The 17,385-nt window shown below is 38.9% G+C and overlaps 3 protein-coding genes across 3 annotated transcripts; 1 reads left to right on the top strand and 2 right to left on the bottom strand.

Annotated features, from left to right (window-relative positions):
- Positions 1–1,201: 1,201 nt before the first annotated feature.
- On the bottom strand, positions 1,202–5,316 carry GCK72_004498 (uncharacterized protein; the record flags this gene model as incomplete). The annotated part of the gene is made up of 5 exons (XM_053724712.1): positions 1,202–1,299; positions 2,607–2,829; positions 4,393–4,605; positions 4,653–4,736; positions 5,257–5,316. 5 exons carry the CDS (start codon positions 5,314–5,316, stop codon positions 1,202–1,204), a joined length of 678 nt encoding a protein of 225 aa, XP_053588906.1.
- Positions 5,317–5,683: 367 nt separating this feature from the next.
- Positions 5,684–6,215, top strand: GCK72_004497 (uncharacterized protein; the record flags this gene model as incomplete). Its single annotated transcript, XM_053724711.1, has 4 exons — positions 5,684–5,737; positions 5,784–5,926; positions 5,991–6,082; positions 6,127–6,215. 4 exons carry the CDS (start codon positions 5,684–5,686, stop codon positions 6,213–6,215), a joined length of 378 nt encoding a protein of 125 aa, XP_053588905.1.
- A 960-nt stretch (positions 6,216–7,175) lies between these two features.
- GCK72_004496 (uncharacterized protein) lies at positions 7,176–13,216 on the bottom strand (the record flags this gene model as incomplete). Its single annotated transcript, XM_053724710.1, has 6 exons — positions 7,176–7,249; positions 7,295–7,354; positions 7,468–7,582; positions 8,840–9,114; positions 9,166–9,476; positions 13,053–13,216. The coding sequence occupies 6 exons, from the start codon at positions 13,214–13,216 to the stop codon at positions 7,176–7,178; spliced, it is 999 nt and encodes a 332-aa protein (XP_053588904.1).
- Between the last annotated feature and the right edge of the window lie 4,169 nt (positions 13,217–17,385).

The following is a 17,385-nucleotide window of genomic DNA, read 5'->3' as shown; positions in this document are numbered from 1 at the left end:
GTTTTTCTGGACTTCTAGATACGATCAATGATGCCTAAGAAGAATATGAAATGTCTGGGGATTAATTTTTTTTGTTAGAAAATTTGGACAAAAAATATCCAAACTGGGATTAGTGACTAGAAAAACTACAATTGGACAAGAATAGATTGTAGATCAAAAGCAGAAATAATGAGTTGGGGGACTAGGTTTCGCAAACTTTGGGTTTCTAGGCCATCTGAGTTTTCTAGGCCACCAGGCTTCTGGAAATCTAAGCTGCAATTTTTTCAGTTTTCTAGGCCATCTGGGGATTTCTAGGCCACCGGATTTCTAGGCCACCACCTATTTGGAATTTTAGGCCACCAATATTCTTCTAGCCGATTTTTTTCGAAAAAAAAACTAAAAAAGAAGCGAAATTTCGAAAATTCATGGATTTTCTTGAAAAACATTTCGCGAGAAAAACAACATCCGGTTTTTCTATTTTTTCTTTTTTTTTCAGAAAAAAATTCTGGTCAAAACAAAATTTAAAATGAGTGAGAGAGATGGGAAAAAGGGCGGGATGAGGTCGGGATGAGCTTTTTGGTGGCCTAGAAAACCAAATAATTGCTGGCCTAGAAAACCGAAAACTGGTGGCATAGAAATCCAAACACTGAAAAAATCCCGTTTTTTCCAGTTTTTAGTTCTGAAAAGTAAAAATTCTTGAAATAAAAGTAAGAAATAAGAAAAAAGACACGAGACTACTCCCATATCATCATAAATCATATTTTACGCTCCGTCAGCTCGAGCTCTCTCCCTGAAAGCGAGCTCTCGGCCTAATTGAGTTAAGGTTGGAGGGAGAGAGGGGGGAATGCAATAGCATCACTATATGACAAGAAAAAGAAAAAACAATACTACTAAAACTACTAAAAATTCTGAAAAAAGAGAGGAAAAAACAACGAATTTTATATTATTACTATATAAAATGGAGACAAACAACAAGAACAACGTGAGAGAGAGAGAGAGATAGCTCACAAGCTAGAAACAAGAAAATGAGATTTTTGAGGGAGCAATCGCGCTCTATTGTTAACTTTTTGGAGTGTAAATAGAGCGCGTTTGCTGTGGAATTTCTTAGATAGTAACTATGAATCTTCCAGATATGTTTCAAGAAATTCGGGTGAGAGATAAGAAGCGAAACAGAGATCATAGTCAAATCGAGGAGGAATGAAACAAAAATTATATCCGGAGATCAGTCGAGCATCTTGAATCGATCGCTGAGCATCAAGTTGGCACGTGGAGTTCCACGATTACGGAGACCGCCACGTCTTGGTGAGTCGACTGGAGAAGCTGGAACAATTTGATAAGAAAATTGGAGCTGGCGTGCCGCGGCACCGTTTTTGAATGGGAAATCCTACTTTTCGGTCAAAAATATTCAAATTTCACCAGAATTCCGCTGAGAAAAAGCGATTTTTGACAAAACTGGTGGGAAAACTCAAGATGGTGCTGTTTTCAGCGATTTTTGTTGAAAATCTAATAAAATTGAAAAGTTTTTCGATGAAAATCGCAGCGTACCGTGCTAATACGTTCTATTTTACAGTTTAGGGCAAAAACTGTCAAATTTTACCAGAATTCCGTTCAGAAAAAGCGCTTTTTTACAAAACGGGTGTCAAGATAGTGCTATTTTCAGCGATTTTTGTTGAAAATGTAGTAAAATTAACAGTTTTTCGGCCAAAATCGCGAAATTCAGTCAGAAATCGATCGAAAACTGGTAAAAATTTTAAAAAAAATCAGTTTCCAGACAAAAATTGTCCGATTTCAGATTTTTCGAGACAAAAACTGACAAAAAGTTGTTGAAAACCGCCAAAATTTGCCAACAAAGTAACAAAATATAGAAAAAATTGGGAGTTTTCTGCTGAATTCATCGTATTTCTAAACTTTTTGATAAAAAATTGCAAAATTCCGTCAAAAACTGACAAGACAATTGTTTAATTTCAGAGTTTTTAAAACATAGTTTAGGTCAAAAATAGTCGAATTTCACCAGAATTCCGCTGAGAAAGAGAGATTTTTGACAAAACTGGTGGAAAAAACTCATGATGGTGCTGTTTTCAGCGATTTTTGTTGAAAATTTAGTAAAACAAACAATTTTTCAAACAAAATCGCAAAATTCCGTCAGGAATTGCTCGAAAACTGGTGAAAATCGAAAAAAAAAAGAAAGTTTTGGGTTTAAAAATCTGGAATTGTACAAATTTTTAACCGAAAACTGTTGTTTTTTTTTTAGAATTTTACCAGTTTTCGAGAAAATTCTGTCTGAATTCTGTGCTTTTGCAAATTTTTTAGCCAGAAGCTCACTGTTTGATTTATTTTTTAGCTAAAACATCATTTCTAACAAAATTCGCTGAAAATAGCACCATCTTGAGTTTTCTTCTTGAGTGGTTTCAGAAAACCACCAGAATTGGGCAAGAAAGTAACAAAATCTCGAACCGAATTTGCAGTTTTCTGCTGAATTTTAATTCTAAACTTTTTTGACTGAAAATTGCAAAATTTGGTGAAAAATTGACAAAAATGTTGTTTAATTTCAGTATTTTGGGAAACCCAGCCTCTAATCTACCAAAACTACGTTTGAAAATCGAAAAAAAAAGAATAATTCCCCATACGATTGAGTCCTCTCATCGTCTGCGACGGCGTGGCAATCTTTCTCTTGGCTCCAGCGACCAACGGCGAGAACGTGGCGCCGAGACGATGTTTCGAGTAGATCGATCCGTTCTCGTTGAACTGGAAATGTCTTCTTGGCGACGCCTCACCGATTAGTTTCGGTGAGATCGAGTCACTAGACAAGCCAGAGACAATGCGCACCTGGTCGATGGTGCTGCCGGTGTTCTGAAATTTTTAAATAAATAATTTGGCGAAAAGTGGCTCCGAGAAAGTCCGCAACGAGACGTTTCGCAGCCAGGCGTTCCAAAAAAGATTTTAAAAACAGCTAATAGCTCGGTACAGTTATTACAACCACGCTCTACCGAAAGCGAAGAAAGTAGTGTGCGAAATAGGGAGACTCGGAGAAAAAGCGACATTTTTCAACCGAATTTCAGTGGAGCGCAGTTGTAAGAACTGTACCGAGCAGTGTGCTCCACCGGTGAAGAAACCGGCGAAAACCCGGTTTTTTTTCACCGGTGAAAACCGTTATAATCACCGGTGAAGTTTTCCTCGGTTTTATAAAAATAAAAACCGGAGTCAAGTTTGGCGAAAACCGGTGTTCACCGAAATTCCCCGGTGTTCAATATTGAAAAACCGGTTTTCCCCGGTTTTCATTTTTCACCGGTGCCCGGTTTTCCCCGGAGAATCCCCGGTGTTCACCGGTTTTCACCGGTTTTTTTCTGATGATGCAAACACTTCAACGTGAACGAACATGACAGCAACCGGCCATTTTGCAATCGGACATTTTGAAACAGGACATTTCGAAACCGGACGTTTTGCAACCGGACATTTCGAAACCGGACGTTTCGCAACCGGACATTTCGAAACCGGACGTTTCGCAACCGGCATTTTTTTGTTTCGAAGTGTCATTCGGTTGCGAAACGTCCAGTTGCGAAACGTCCGGTTTCAAAATGTCCGGTTGCGAAACGTCCGGTTGCGAAATGTCCTGTTGCGAAACGTCCGGTTTCGAAATGTCTGGTTTCGAAATGTCTGGTTACGAAATGTCCAGTTTTGAAATGTCTGGTTGTGTGTTACCAATTTCAAAAAAACTCCGGCGAAAACCGGGGAAACACCGGTTTTTTCTCCGGTGTTTCCCCGGGGAAAACCCGGTGATCACCGGTTTTCTCCGGGTTTTCCCCGGTGAAACACCGGTGAATTTCGGTGAAAACCGGTGAATATTTTCACCGGTTTTTTCCTGAAAAACCGGTTTTCACTAGTTTTAAAATCCCGGTGGAGCACACTGGTACCGAGCAAATAAATTTTCAACAAAAATCGCTGAAAATAGCACAATCTTGAGTTTTTCCACCGGTTTCGTCTAATTTGCCTGTTTTTTTACCAAAAGTGTGTAAAAAATGGAAAGTAGACCAACTTTCAGATCCTTTTCACCGGAAAACTGTTTTTTTTTCCGATTTTTTCCAGTTTTCGAGCAATTTCTGAATGAATTTTGCGATTTTGGTCATTTTTTTCTGCCAAAAGTTTGCTTTTTGACCTGTTTTCAACTAAAACATAATTTCTACCAAAAATCGCTGAAAATGCAATTTCTGACTAAATTTGGCGATTTTGATCAAAAAACTGTTCATTTTACTATCAGCACGCCACGCTCTACCGAAACGGAAGAAAATTCTGTGCGAAATTGAGAGACTCAGAGAAAAAGCGACATTTTTTCATTTTTCAAGGGCATTTCGGTGGAGCGCATTTGTAAAAACTATGCCGAGCTAATATGGCAAAAAGTGGGCGGAGTCTGTTTACCAGAGCACGAAGAGCACGAACACGTGGCGAACGATCGATATCTTGAGAAGTGGATCTTCTGGTGGGCGGACGGCCCGCCTTGTTGGCTATAATCGGATCGAACTCCTCAGCTTCCTTCTTTCTTCTCGCCAACTCATCCTCACCGTCCAAACGGAGACGTTTCTCTGGTGACAACACCAACGACGCCTTCATCATTGTGTCGAGTTGTTCCATCTGAAAATTTGGAGAAAAATAAATGAGATTTAGGGTGATTTAATTACATTTTCCTCTGCTCTTCTCTTCGACGCATTTCTGATAGTTGCCGGGGGAAACTTGAGTTGAATTCGTTCGTCGAGACTTCCGAACTGTAAAAATTCAGAGTTAGGTGATTTTTTTTTCGATATTTTCTGATTATCCGATGATTTTGAGCAAAAATTCATCCAAAAATCAATTTTTCCACTGAAAGACACTTCTTGAGCATTTTTTTCATTACCTTGTCCATTTCAAAGCTATATTATGCTCATTATTTGAAATTTACAAAGAAACAACTCAAAAAATTGCCAAAGCTCTCAGTTTTATAATTTTTTATCGGAAAAAGTCAAATTTTCGCAACTTTCCAATCGAAAATGTGTGTTTCCACTACATTTTGACAATTCTTTTATATATTTTCGATCAGTAAAAAAAATTCTTGAAAATCGATGAAATAAACAAACTATTGACGATTTGAGCAAACAACCTGAAAATAATTGGTTTTAGTCATTTTTTCGCTAAAAATTCTCAATTTTCGACATTTTTTAACAAAAAATCCCATTTTCCACGCCATTTTTCGATCAAAACACTTCTTTTTCAGCTGATTTCACAAAATTTCTACCAATTTTCACGTACCTCACTCGAAGCCGACGTAGAGTACCCAGACGACTCGTAGTCTTGTTGAAATTGAGCCATACGCTTTGCGCCAAGTAAGGTTTTCTAAACTTTTAATTTTTTCATAGAGAAAAAGCAAAAAAATCGGTGAAAAACTAGAAAAAAGTCGAGAAATTCGAAAAATTTATTTAAAAAATTGAATTTGAGTTAAGGTGTACTGTAGACTGTAAAGTCGTGGCGAGACCCACCTGATATTTAACACAATGCGCCTTTAAATTATCTTTAAAATTTAAAATTTTCCAAGTAAAACTCACTCAATTTCCCTCAAAATCTATCGAAATTCTTCAATTTTTTTGCTCAATTAGTTAAAAATACCACTTTGATTTGATAAAATCCAATAAAAACCCATAAAAACGTTGAAAAAATCACCAAAACCCGTCCCAAAACCATGGATTCCCCAAACTCCTCAATTCTCACTCCAGAACCGCCGCCAGAGCCAAAAGTAAAGTTTCTAAAGCGAAATTTTGTGATTTTTATTGTTTTTTCAGGGAAAAATCCTCAATTTATGGTCTCGATGCATCGCAAAGCCCACTTCTCTTCTCGGCTCATCAATTTTTCGTTTTTTGAGCCAAATTGATGTGAAAAATCGGATAGCAAGCTTGACAGTGAAAAGAGTTGATCTTGTTTCGAAGTATGTGATTAAGATCTATAAATTTCTTTTTAAATCCTAAAATTCCTAAAAAATCGATATTCAGATGCGTCAAACGCCTTCCAGACGTGTCGCTGAGCTGCCACGTCAGCGCAAGTTTCTCGCTGAACTCGGCCAAAAATAAGGAAGAAGATTTGGGTATTTTTGGCCCAAAAAACAAGAAAAATCAGGAGAAATTGCAGAAAAACAAGAGCGTTGCCGAAAAATCGCGAAGATAGAGCACGAAATTCGAAATTTGGAGCGACATTTGGCGAGAGGAACGAGAGTTTGAGGACGTGGCGAATTAATTGATTTTTCCGCTAATTATTTGTATTTTTCACCTGAAATTGCCCTATTATCATTTGATTCTCTCGAATATTCTGATTTTTCGCTGAACAATTGCGAAAATTTGCCAAAAGTAGCCAGATCTTTTCGGAAAATTGTTAAAAGTTGACTGCAAATGTTCAATTTTAGCAGAAAAACACAGTTTTTCACTGTAACTTTCGGTTTTTTTTGTAGGAAAATCTCTAATTTCGATTGTTTTTCTCAATACTTTTCTGAATGTTGGGTGATTGTTCCCATTTTTTTCTCAAAAACCCTGCATTTTATGAAAAAAAAAACAGGAAATCCGAAAAAGCAGTAGAGAAAGGCTTATATTTTCTCACTTTCACTCAAAAATTCAGTTTTTCACCGATTTTTCGCTAATTTTTTCGGTTTCGCCGAGTTTGTCTCCAAAAATAACTGAAAGCCGAAATTTTTTGCCCAGAAACTCAAAAAAACGGGGAAAAACATCGAAATTTCTGGATTTCTCAACAAAAACTCGTAATTTTTTAACAAAATTTCCGTTTTTTTTTCTCTGAACCCCTCCGAAATCACCCTTTTCTTGAAATTTTCATCGTAAAAACCTGAATTCTGCAGTTTTTCTTTGTGAAACCCCGAAAAATATATCAAAAAATCACTTTTTTTGCATTTTCCCCCACAAAATCTCACCCAATTTTCTCACCATTTACCCACTGAATCCCCTATTTTCATGTCAAACTCCGCCCACTTTTCGCTGAAAGTGGGCGGAGCTTCCGCCACTTGTATCTTTCTTATGATAACTCCCCATCACCAATTATATGCAATACATTTTATCTATAATTATGTAAAATTTGATACAAAATTTAAAAAAAGAAAAAAAGGGGGTAACAAAAATAAATAAGGGGATATTTGGGAAGTGAAATTCAAATTTGAGCAAAATTTTAAAAAAGTTTCAGAGCAAATTTTCAATTTTCTTCTCCTCACTTGCTACCTGCTCCCGTACGTCGTTCAGCGTTTCTTGATGAGCTGAAAATATTCAAAATAGGCTCCGCCCCCTTCCACAAAACTTACGAATTCTGTCGACTATCCGAGCCAATCCGTCCAAAGAGTTTCGCCGACGTAGATCGACCGCTGAAACGAGAAAAAAATCGATAATTAGGCAAAAAAATTTAATTCGAAAAAAAAAATTTTTTTAACAAAATTTTTCAAAAAAAAAACTAACTTATTTTTAATTAGAAGCTCACCATTTCCGAGCTTGTGGTGATGGTCGCGTTCGTCGTCGGTATCCGACAGATCCTCGTCGTCGTACATATTCCCACCGTCCGTATTGTAGTTGGCGTTGGCGAAGTGAGAGGACGTCTGGAAATATGGGAAAGTTGAGGTGGGGGGGACTAGAAAATTCTAGGCCATCGGGGTGAAAATTTCGGTTTTTCGGCGAAAAACTGAAAAAAAATCGAGAAAAAGTTTTTCTTGGTGGCCTAACTTCGTTTGGCCTAGAGAATTCCTAGGTCAATCTCAAAAAATGAGCGGTGGCCTAGGAAAACATCGGCCACCATCAAGTTTTCGGAAAAACTCAAAAACTACATTTAAACCTTAGATGCGTGGCCTAACTTTTACACGTGGCCTAGGAATCAAAAAAGCGGAATTAGAGTGATGGCCGTGGCCTAGGAAGTTCAAGTGAAAAACTTCGGCCATCACCTCCAAAAACCGTGGGTTAACTTTTGCACATGGGCTAAATCCTCAAAAACTCAAATTTCTTGAAGTCCTGGATGGCCTAGAAAAATCCTAGGCGAGCATTAATGATGATCGTGGCCTAACTTTTGCACACATGGCCTAGAATCCCAAATTCGTAAAAATTCGATTTCTAGACTTCCTAGAAATATCCCCGGCCACGGAGGGGAAATTTAGGCAGCTACTTTCGGTGTTCACATCGATTTCGAATCGTGGCCTAGAAAAAAAGGAAATGTGCTTGATGGCCTAGGAAAACATCGGCCACCACCAAGTTTTCAGATGCGTGGCCTAACTTTTACACGTGGCCTAGAAATCCAAAAAGCGGAATTAGAGTGATGGCCGAGAAACTTACCATTCTTGATGGCCTAGGAAAACATCGGCCACCACCAAGTTTTCAGATGCGTGGCCTAACTTTTACACGTGGCCTAGAAATCCAAAAAGCGGAATTAGAGTGATGGCCGAGAAACTTGCCATTACGCTGGGACCGTGACCTTGGAAGTTCAAGTGAAAAACTTCGGTCATTACCTTCAAATATTACGGTAGGACCGTGGCCTAACTTTTGCGCACATAGCCTAGAACCTCAAAAACTCCATTTTCGAGATTTGGAGTCCTGGATGGCTTAGAAAAATCCTAGGCCAGCATTAATGATGATCGTGGCCTAACTTTTGCACACATGGCCTAGAATCCCAAAATCGATTTCTAGACTTGATAACAATGGCCTCGAAATATCCTAGGCCATCATCGCGTAGTTGAGAAGCGTGGCCTAACTTTTGCACACATGGCCTAGAATCCCAAAAATATCCTAGGCTATCATCGCGAAGTTGAGAAGCGTGGCCTAACTTTCACATAGAAAACCTCGGCCACCTCTTCCCCACCGTTACTCACAATATAATCGTGTGGCGGTCCCGCACTCATCGGCTGATTCAACTGCATCTGATGATTATTGTCCATAATTTTCGTCGTCTTCCCAACTTGTGTCAACATTCTCTCCAAAGTATTAATATAGTCGATCGCCGACCTCAGAATCTCCACTTTCGGAAGTCGTTGATTCGGATTCGGACACGTCCGTTGCTTCACCACCTCGAACGCCTCGTTCACCTTCCGAAGACGTCGTCGCTCACGCATCGTCGCCGCCTTCCGACGGTCCACTGAAAGAACGACTACAAATTTGACAGTTTGCTAGACAGTAGACAAGACAAGAGATTTCTCACATTTTGTGCGTCGTGGTCCACCACCCGCTGCGGAGACACCGACTCCACCGGCTCCACTTGCTCCTACAGTACTCGCCGGCGACTCCGCCCCCTCTTGGGTCGCGAGCTCGGCAGTGTTCGAGTTCTCTCTTGATGAATCCTTTTCCTGTTTTACGATGACTGGTTTGATATCTGCGGTTACTGTAGGGATGGCGGACGTGAAGTCTTGAGTGCGTGCCACGTTGAATCCAGCGAAATCTGGATAGAAGGAGGAGGAGCCGGGTTGACCGTAGGTGGGGAGGTAGTAAGCGGCTGGCTGGTTTCTGGAAAAACTGAAGAAGATTTTTGACGGGGGCTCACTGACTGGCGTGGTGTTGGCGCGTTAAAATGACCAACTTTAAGATTGTGTCACGGGGCCCCACTATAACAGATTGTACCAAAATTTTGATATGTTATAAAACAAGACTAGATCTCCATTTTTGTAGTTGACAACTTTTTTGTACGGACCGTCCGAAAAGAGATAGGGGACCGTGAAGTAGTCCTCCCGTGAGGAAGTGCGTCTCCAGCTCTGATATAGGAAGTCTTGCCTGCGCTGTATCTCTTCAGGGTGGGTCCGTACAAAAAAGTTGTCAATTACAAAAATGGAGATCTAGTCTTTTTCTATATATTAGTATTGAAAAATATTAAATTTAACTGATTCCTGACACAATGGGAGACTCGCAAAAGTTGGTCAAAAACTCAAAAAACGATTTTAAAAGAAAATTTTACCTCACTTTGACATCATGCCACTCTTTCAATTTTACTTTCATTTTTTCAATTTTTTGATATGTTATAAAACAAGACTAGATCTCCATTTTTGCAATTGACAACTTTTTTGTACGGACCCTCCCTGGACCAGGGCGGCTCAAGGTAGTGGGGTACCTCGGCGCTTTTATTTGGAGCACCAACTCACTGAGCAACCTGTAGTGGTCTAGGGAGAGCTTGTGCAAAAAAGTTGTCAACTACAAAAATGGAGATCTAGTCTGTCTCTATATTTTTGTATTAAAATGTTAAAATTTGAATGATTCCTGACACCATGGTAGACTCCCTAAAGTTGGCCATTTGGTAAATTTTAAAAAAACTTTTTTCTCGGATTTATACGGTTGGCCAGTCTACTTGGATTTTCTGGAAATCCGGACATCAGGACATACATCCCGACAAACAGAAGACAGACATTCAATATATCGCTCGGAGTAAGAAGTTGTCTGTCTGTGTGTCTGACAGTCCGGATGTCCTGAGATGAGGTGACCGTCCAGCAGGTATTTTTCAGGATCATAACATTCCGGACATCCGGACATCCCGACGCACAGTCAGGCAAAAAGTTGAGAAAGATCTGGTCATCATACTTGTTAAGGCCCGGTCCCGGATAACTCGCACCAAAATTCGAAATTTTTTTTTTTCGAATCTTTTTTTTGAAAGTTTTTAAAGGTTTGGGGAAAAAGTCAAATCTTAGATTTTAAGAAATTTCGAAAATCTTTAAAAATTTTCACATTTTCGATGAAAAATTGTAAAAAAGAAAAAAAACTGTTTGTCTGTCTGTGTGTCTTTTTCACTGTTTGTCTGTCTGTGTATCTTTATGTCCGGATGTCCGGAACGTCCGTGTTTCGGTCTGTCTAGATGTCCATTCCGATGGTTTCCAAACTATGAACGCCTGCATGTCGGTCTGTCCGGATGTCCATAACTTCAAAACCTAAGCTACCTCCTCCTTTTACCTAAAAAACTACCGCACAATAACAGAAATCTGAAACCGTACCCACAGACTTCCTCTTTTTACCGCCCGTCCCCCTTGCCTAATCCCCCCCCCCCCTCTATCACTTTTCAAAGAGAAGAGTCTCTTCGCGAGATAATATATATCATCCTCCCTTTACCTATCCTCGAGATCCAGAGACGCCAACTGCCATCTTTTTGTAAAAGAATCCCATTCCCCGCTCTGTCTCTCTGCCCTCTCCTCTTTCCCAGTGCTCTCTCACGCCCCTTGCTCAAAGCCGAATCGCCGTAGAACAATCCATCAAATCGCCGTTAAGAGAGGGAGAGACGAGTGAGGAGCTCACACCGGGTTACGGTAGCTCGAGGAGACAAGGTACAGAACCTAACCTTAAATTGGTGTCAATTAGCCACTACTAAGGGAACACCTGCGGAGCATCAAAGTTATTTGTGTAAATGTAAAAGACAATTGTTTCAGATGCGAGTCGAAAGATGCATCATCACAGTTGGTGATCCGTGAGCAGGAGCTGCTGGAGAGAAGTCAGTTGCGGGGCGCGTTTGGCGCGCAATTGCTGCAACTATATCAGGTGCTCTCACACACAGCCCCCGTCTTCATTCAGACATTCGCCTTCTGGTGGTGGAGGTCGACCCCCCGAATCCCTCATGATATTAGTTTTAGTCGTGGTGGAGCGGAGGATAATTTATTTTCCTTAAATTATTTTGAATTCGAGATATAATCTGATAGCTATATTGAAGTTGCTGTGATACTAAATTTTGAAAAAATAAATTTTTACGGGAAATTCCCAAGCTTATAACTCTTTAACCTTTGATTCCATCTTGCCCAATTTTAGAGACGTTATAAAACCACCCTAGACCTACATTTTTGTAGTTGACAACTTTTTTGTACAAGTCGTCCCTAGACCACTACAGGTTGCTCAGTGCCGAGGTACCCCACTACCTTGAGCCGCCCTGGTTCAGGGAGGGTCCGTAGAAAAAAGTTGTCAACTACAAAAATAGAGTTCTAGGTTTGTTTCATAACATATCAAAAAATTGGAAAAATTAAAATAAAATTGAAAGACTGGCATGATGTCAAAGTTAGGTAAATTTTCAAAAAATGTTTTTTTTTGGAAATTTTGAATTTTCTTCCAGTTAGCCTTAGCGAAAATTATTTTAGAGTGAATATCTGTTTAACAGGTTTCAAATTTTGAATAATGCTTAAAAAGGACCTCAAAAAATGGTTATATTCATGATTTAAAGCCAATTTTAGCCATTTGAATAATTTTCCAAAAAAATTGAGTTTTAGGACTTAAGACATTCCAAAAATTGTGTAATTTTGAAAAAACCGGACCAGCACCCGAAAAACCTGATTTTTCATAAAAATCAGCTTGAACAAGCCAAAAACAATCTTTCCATGTCAATTTCGAGCCAAGTTATCGCTAGTTTGACTTTTTTCGCTATTTTCTAACGTTGACTTCATTATAACCCTTAAAATACGGTAAAATTGCTCCCAAAACATTTTGACCTCAAAATATAAAAATCACGCTTTAAAATGTGCCCAAAACCACTTTTCGCTACCAATTTTGAGCCAAGTTACAGCTCTTTGAAGTTTTGATCTACCATTTTTTCCTCATAGTCACCTTAATCCCAGTAAACTTGGCCCCTTAGGATCCTTTTTTCCACTAGTAGTCAATCTGTCTCACCGTACCCCCAAATTGACAAATTGCTTATAGAGTGGCCAGCAGAGAGCCACACCAGATGATTCCCTTTGTTCGCCCCCCTTCAAAAGGACACAGGCGGCTCATTCATTTTTTTGGCGGGGTGTCCTGATTTATGACTACAAGGATGACTTCCCCCTTCTGGGAAAGTTTTAATTTATGATTTAGGTCATGGTGGGAGGGGAATGGGGTGGGGAGTAGTGTTTACATGTTAGCAACAATAGGGACTTTAATCCCTTTTCTCGTTTAGTTTTAAGGAAAAGGAGGGGAAGTGGTAAACATATTTTAAGGCATGGTTAAGGGTGGTCTAAATATGCTCTAAGTAGGTCTAATGTTAGTTTAGGCTATGCTAGGCTATGCTAGGCTATGCTAGGCTATGCTAGGCTATGCTAGGCTATGGTAGGCTATGTTACAGTATTCCCCCTTATCGCCTCGAGACCCATGACCAACCTATAGATATCATATTGAGAGTTCGCATAGTCCAATCCCGTCGGCACTGGCGTCGCGAACGTCGTCAGAGTGGTGATGTCGTTGGCGGTGACACGTGGACTCGGCGTGTAGTAGATGTTGGTGTCGTAGTTGTCCGTCGGAGCGGTCGACGTTTCAGTGTTCATTTTTGTTGTTTGTGGCTAGAATTTATGAAGGGGATGAGTCATAGGGGAAAATAGAAAAAAAGATCAGCTGATTTGAAAGCGGAAAAATTGAGAATCGATTTTTTCGTTGTAACTTTTTAAAAAATAGTCCTAGAATGCTCATTCCAGGCTCATTTTAAAGCTGAAATTCGGAATTTTTGAAAAAACAAAAATATACAAACGTTTTCATCACGTTAGCTGCTCTTGGAAAGTCCGAAAAGCTGAAATTTTCGAATAAAATTTTTTTACTTTTTTTTTTTGAACAGTCACATCTTTGCTCAAAATATTCATAGCGGCGTCGTTTATAGCTTAAACTGAAGCTGGAATTTCAGATTTTAGGAAAAACAAAAAATAAATATGAAAATTTGATTTGCCTAATTGGGGTACTCAGAAATTCAAAAATAATTGGGAAATCCTTTTTCAAAACTTCATAACTTTGCTCAAAAAAGTCCTAAAACCTAGTTTTTTGATTAATTTCAAAGCTGAAATCTTCAGTTTTCAAAATACTTGAGTAAAAGTACAAAAATTTGAAATTATAATGACAAACGAGTGAGCAAGCTGTAACTGTCTTCAAAATTATCCTAAAACATTGATTTTTAGCTTATTTTAAACCTCAGATTCTGTTTTTTCGAAAAATGTAAGTCACATTTTGTTACAGACAGCTCACCCATGACCCACCAAATTCTACTCATACACTATTTATATCCATTCGAATCCTCTTAACCTCCCCAATCTAGATCCCCACCTCTACAGTACCCCTCGTCCCCCATTTCCTTAAAAAATCCAAAAAGAGAAAGTAATAGAAAGGCTGAAAAAGTGTCAGTTGTGTAGGTAAGCAGCCGCGTGTCGCCAACGGGACCATTTCCAAAGCACAACTGACACCCCCGAACCGAGCCAACTGACTCCATCTTCTGGGTCCCTCCTCCTCCTCCTGTGTGTGCACTGTGTGTCCCCCAGGATAGGCCACGCCCACTTGGATAGCTCTCTTGCTCTCTACTGTAGGGAAGGGGGGGGGGGGGGGGGGGGGGGGGGGGAAACGAAGATGAACGATTTGTTGAGAGCTTTCAGGAGAGAATGAGAGGAGTAATTGCTTCTCAAGATTTTTATCAAATTTCGCTTTGGAAGAAAAAGAAAAGAAAATAGGCAGTTGGTGGGGAATGACAAAAAAAATAAACAAAAAATTTAGAACTTTTTCAAAACCTTAACATACAGAAGTCATAAGTACGCTCTATTGACAACATGGGGGTGTGATTTTGATGAAAACTGTGATTTGGCTCAGAAAATACAGATTTTCGGTGTATTTTATCTGAAAATAAGAGAAAAGAAATTTGTCTCTGTTTTTTCATGTTTGACAGGGTACCGGCTACGTCAAAAGGTCCAATTTAGCAATTTTTGAAAAATAAATCTACATTTTTATTGTCAAAATACGAGAACTGTTTGCGGGCTTTAAATTTTTATTCAATTTTTAGGCTCCGCCCCTAAAACAGGAGTGGTGACACATCAAGACGATAGTTGTACTGAATACATTTTTTAAATGTTTTAAATTTACAAGGCCAAGTCATTTTTTCGATGGTTTTTTTTGATGATAATCAAGTTTAAAACGACTTTTAAGGATAAAACCCCGAAAGGATGTACTATAGAAAAAAGTACTTTTTAAACTCAAAAAATTGAAAAATTTTAAGTTCCGGATTCCGGAAATCGGGAATTTTATCTTTTTCGGTTTCTTTTTTTTGTTTTGATTTGTTTTGCGAAATTTTCTCATTAGTTTTAACAAAAAAATTATACTATTATTAAACTCAAGTTGTAAGGATTCTGAATTTCTTTTCAAAATTTGATTAACGTCAAAATGAACGGAGATACAGAGATTTCAAGTTGGGGTTTCGGAACGTATACCAAATCTAGATCACCACTTTTGTGAATGATAACTTTTTGACCCTCACAGAAGAGTTAGAGCGCGTTGAAGTTTTTTGACTCATAAAAACTCTGTGATTGTTAAAAAATTGACTATTTTTCAGAATATTGTTTTTTTTTGAAATTCGGAAAATTTTCATACAACAAAAACAAAAGAAATCGAAAATAACATAACACAATTCGAAATTTCTGGAAAGTGTCATTTTCCATGACTCATTTCTTCTCTGCTTGCTCTTTCAAAACGCGCCAAAGGTACGCCAGTGTGTCTGCCATCTGTCAATAAGATATCTTTTTGAGTTGAAATTCCCTCTTATGAGTACAAACGCGTCAAAGACACCCCAGACATTTATTGACAAAATCTTCTCTTGCTTCTTTATCCAAATGCTCCAAAGGTACCCCAGCATTGTTTGACATTTGTCAATCAGACCCAATATCAGTGTTGTTGGGAATTCCGACTTCCGACTTCCGGGTTTTTTTCACTTCCAACTTCCGACTACCGACTTCCGGATAAGAAATTTCACTTCCGACTTCCGGATAAGAAAATTTTCACTTCCCAACATCTCTGCCCAATATCCTTGAGGGAAATGTTGATGTCCTATTAAAATGCGCCAAAGACACCCCAGACTTTTAGACTTTTCACAATCTACAAAATGTGTCATTTCCCCAGTAACCAATTCTCAATCCTAATAGTTTAAACGGTGTCGTATCCAATTGAACAAGACGTAATAGACTCCGCTTTCTCTCTTTTACATAATTCGGTCAACTTCAAAAGAACTTCTGTTGCTCGGCGAGTTAAGAAACCCCGGGCGGGTCCGCAAGCGGACGGACGGGGAAGCCGGTTGCGCAACTCTCGGCACGTCTCCTTGTTCTTTCCGCCCCTCAGGTATTTGTAACAGTGTGTTTTGATAGAGAGTGGAGGTGTAATATGGATGAGACTATGTATGTATACGGATATTAGGATTAGGAGAAGAATAGTGTTTGTGTATACTTAATTAGGTTTTGATTGGATTAGGTAAGATGGTTACACGTGTTATGGCAACAGGTCGCAGTGGGATGGGATATGGAGGTGTCTGATAAGGTATATCCATTCTACAGTACCGCTCAAAAGTATATGAAGTTTTGTCTTTTTCAGTTGAAAATGCCCAACTTTGAGAGTGGGTCATGGTAATACTTATTGTCCCATCAAGTAGATTTTTAATGGATCATACAAATCAAAGGTAGATCTTTATTTTTGTAGTTGAAAACTTTTTTGTACAGACACTCCCTAGAGAGTTATGGTCATTTTAAGGGGACATCTCAAAAATCGTACTATTTTGCACTGAAATTGGTCGATTTGAGGGAGAAATTATTTTGTCGATACGTAACTTGCTAGGGAGTGCCCGTACAAAAAAGTTGTCAACTACAAAAATGGAGCTCTACTTTTGATCTATACGATCCATTAAAAATCTATTTAATGGTTCAACCAGTATTACCATGACACACTCTCAAAGTTGGGCATTTTCAACTGAAAAATCCAAAACTTAATATTTATTTTTCTAAAAATCATCAAAATTTGAGAACTCGTCACAAATTCCCAGGCAACACTATTTGCATGATTTTGCCATATGTTATAGAACATTAACAAATGATAAATACGCTGGGGTGCCTTTGGCGCATTTGGATACAGAAGCAAAAGAATGTCTTGGTTTAGTGTATTTTTAATGATAAAAATCTGGGGTGTCTTTGTCGCGTTTGTACTTGATAAGAAAAAAAATTCCACGTCAAAAAGATATCTTATTGACAGATGACAGACACACTGGCGTACCTTTGGCGCGCATTGAAAAAGAAAGAAGAGAAGAAAATTAGTCATGGAAAATGACACTTTCCAGAAAGTTACGGGCCGTCCCCGTTGGGGCAGCTAGGACACAAGAATTCTGTGTTGTCAACACCTTCAAGGCGCTATATCTCTCCATGGAGGGTTTGGGCAAAAAAGTTGTCAACTACAAAAATAAAGATCTAGATTTGTTTCATAGCATAACAAAAATTCAAAAAAATCGAAGAAGAATTGGCGACGTGAGACTGTTTCAAAAGTGGTGATTTGGAGAGACACACGTTCTGATACGCCAACTTGAAATCTCTGTATCTCCGTTCATTTTGACGCTAATCAAATTTTGAAAACAGATTCAGACTCCTCATGACGTCCGCTTTGTAATCATATAAAAAATGTTTTTTGAAATCTGAAATTTGGGTAGAGCACGGAG

Source organism: Caenorhabditis remanei, chromosome II, assembly GCF_010183535.1.
Source record: "Caenorhabditis remanei strain PX506 chromosome II, whole genome shotgun sequence".
NCBI lineage: Eukaryota > Metazoa > Nematoda > Chromadorea > Rhabditida > Rhabditidae > Caenorhabditis > Caenorhabditis remanei.
The sequence above is the reverse complement of the archived record's forward strand: the minus strand, read 5'-3'. Positions and strand labels throughout refer to the sequence as shown.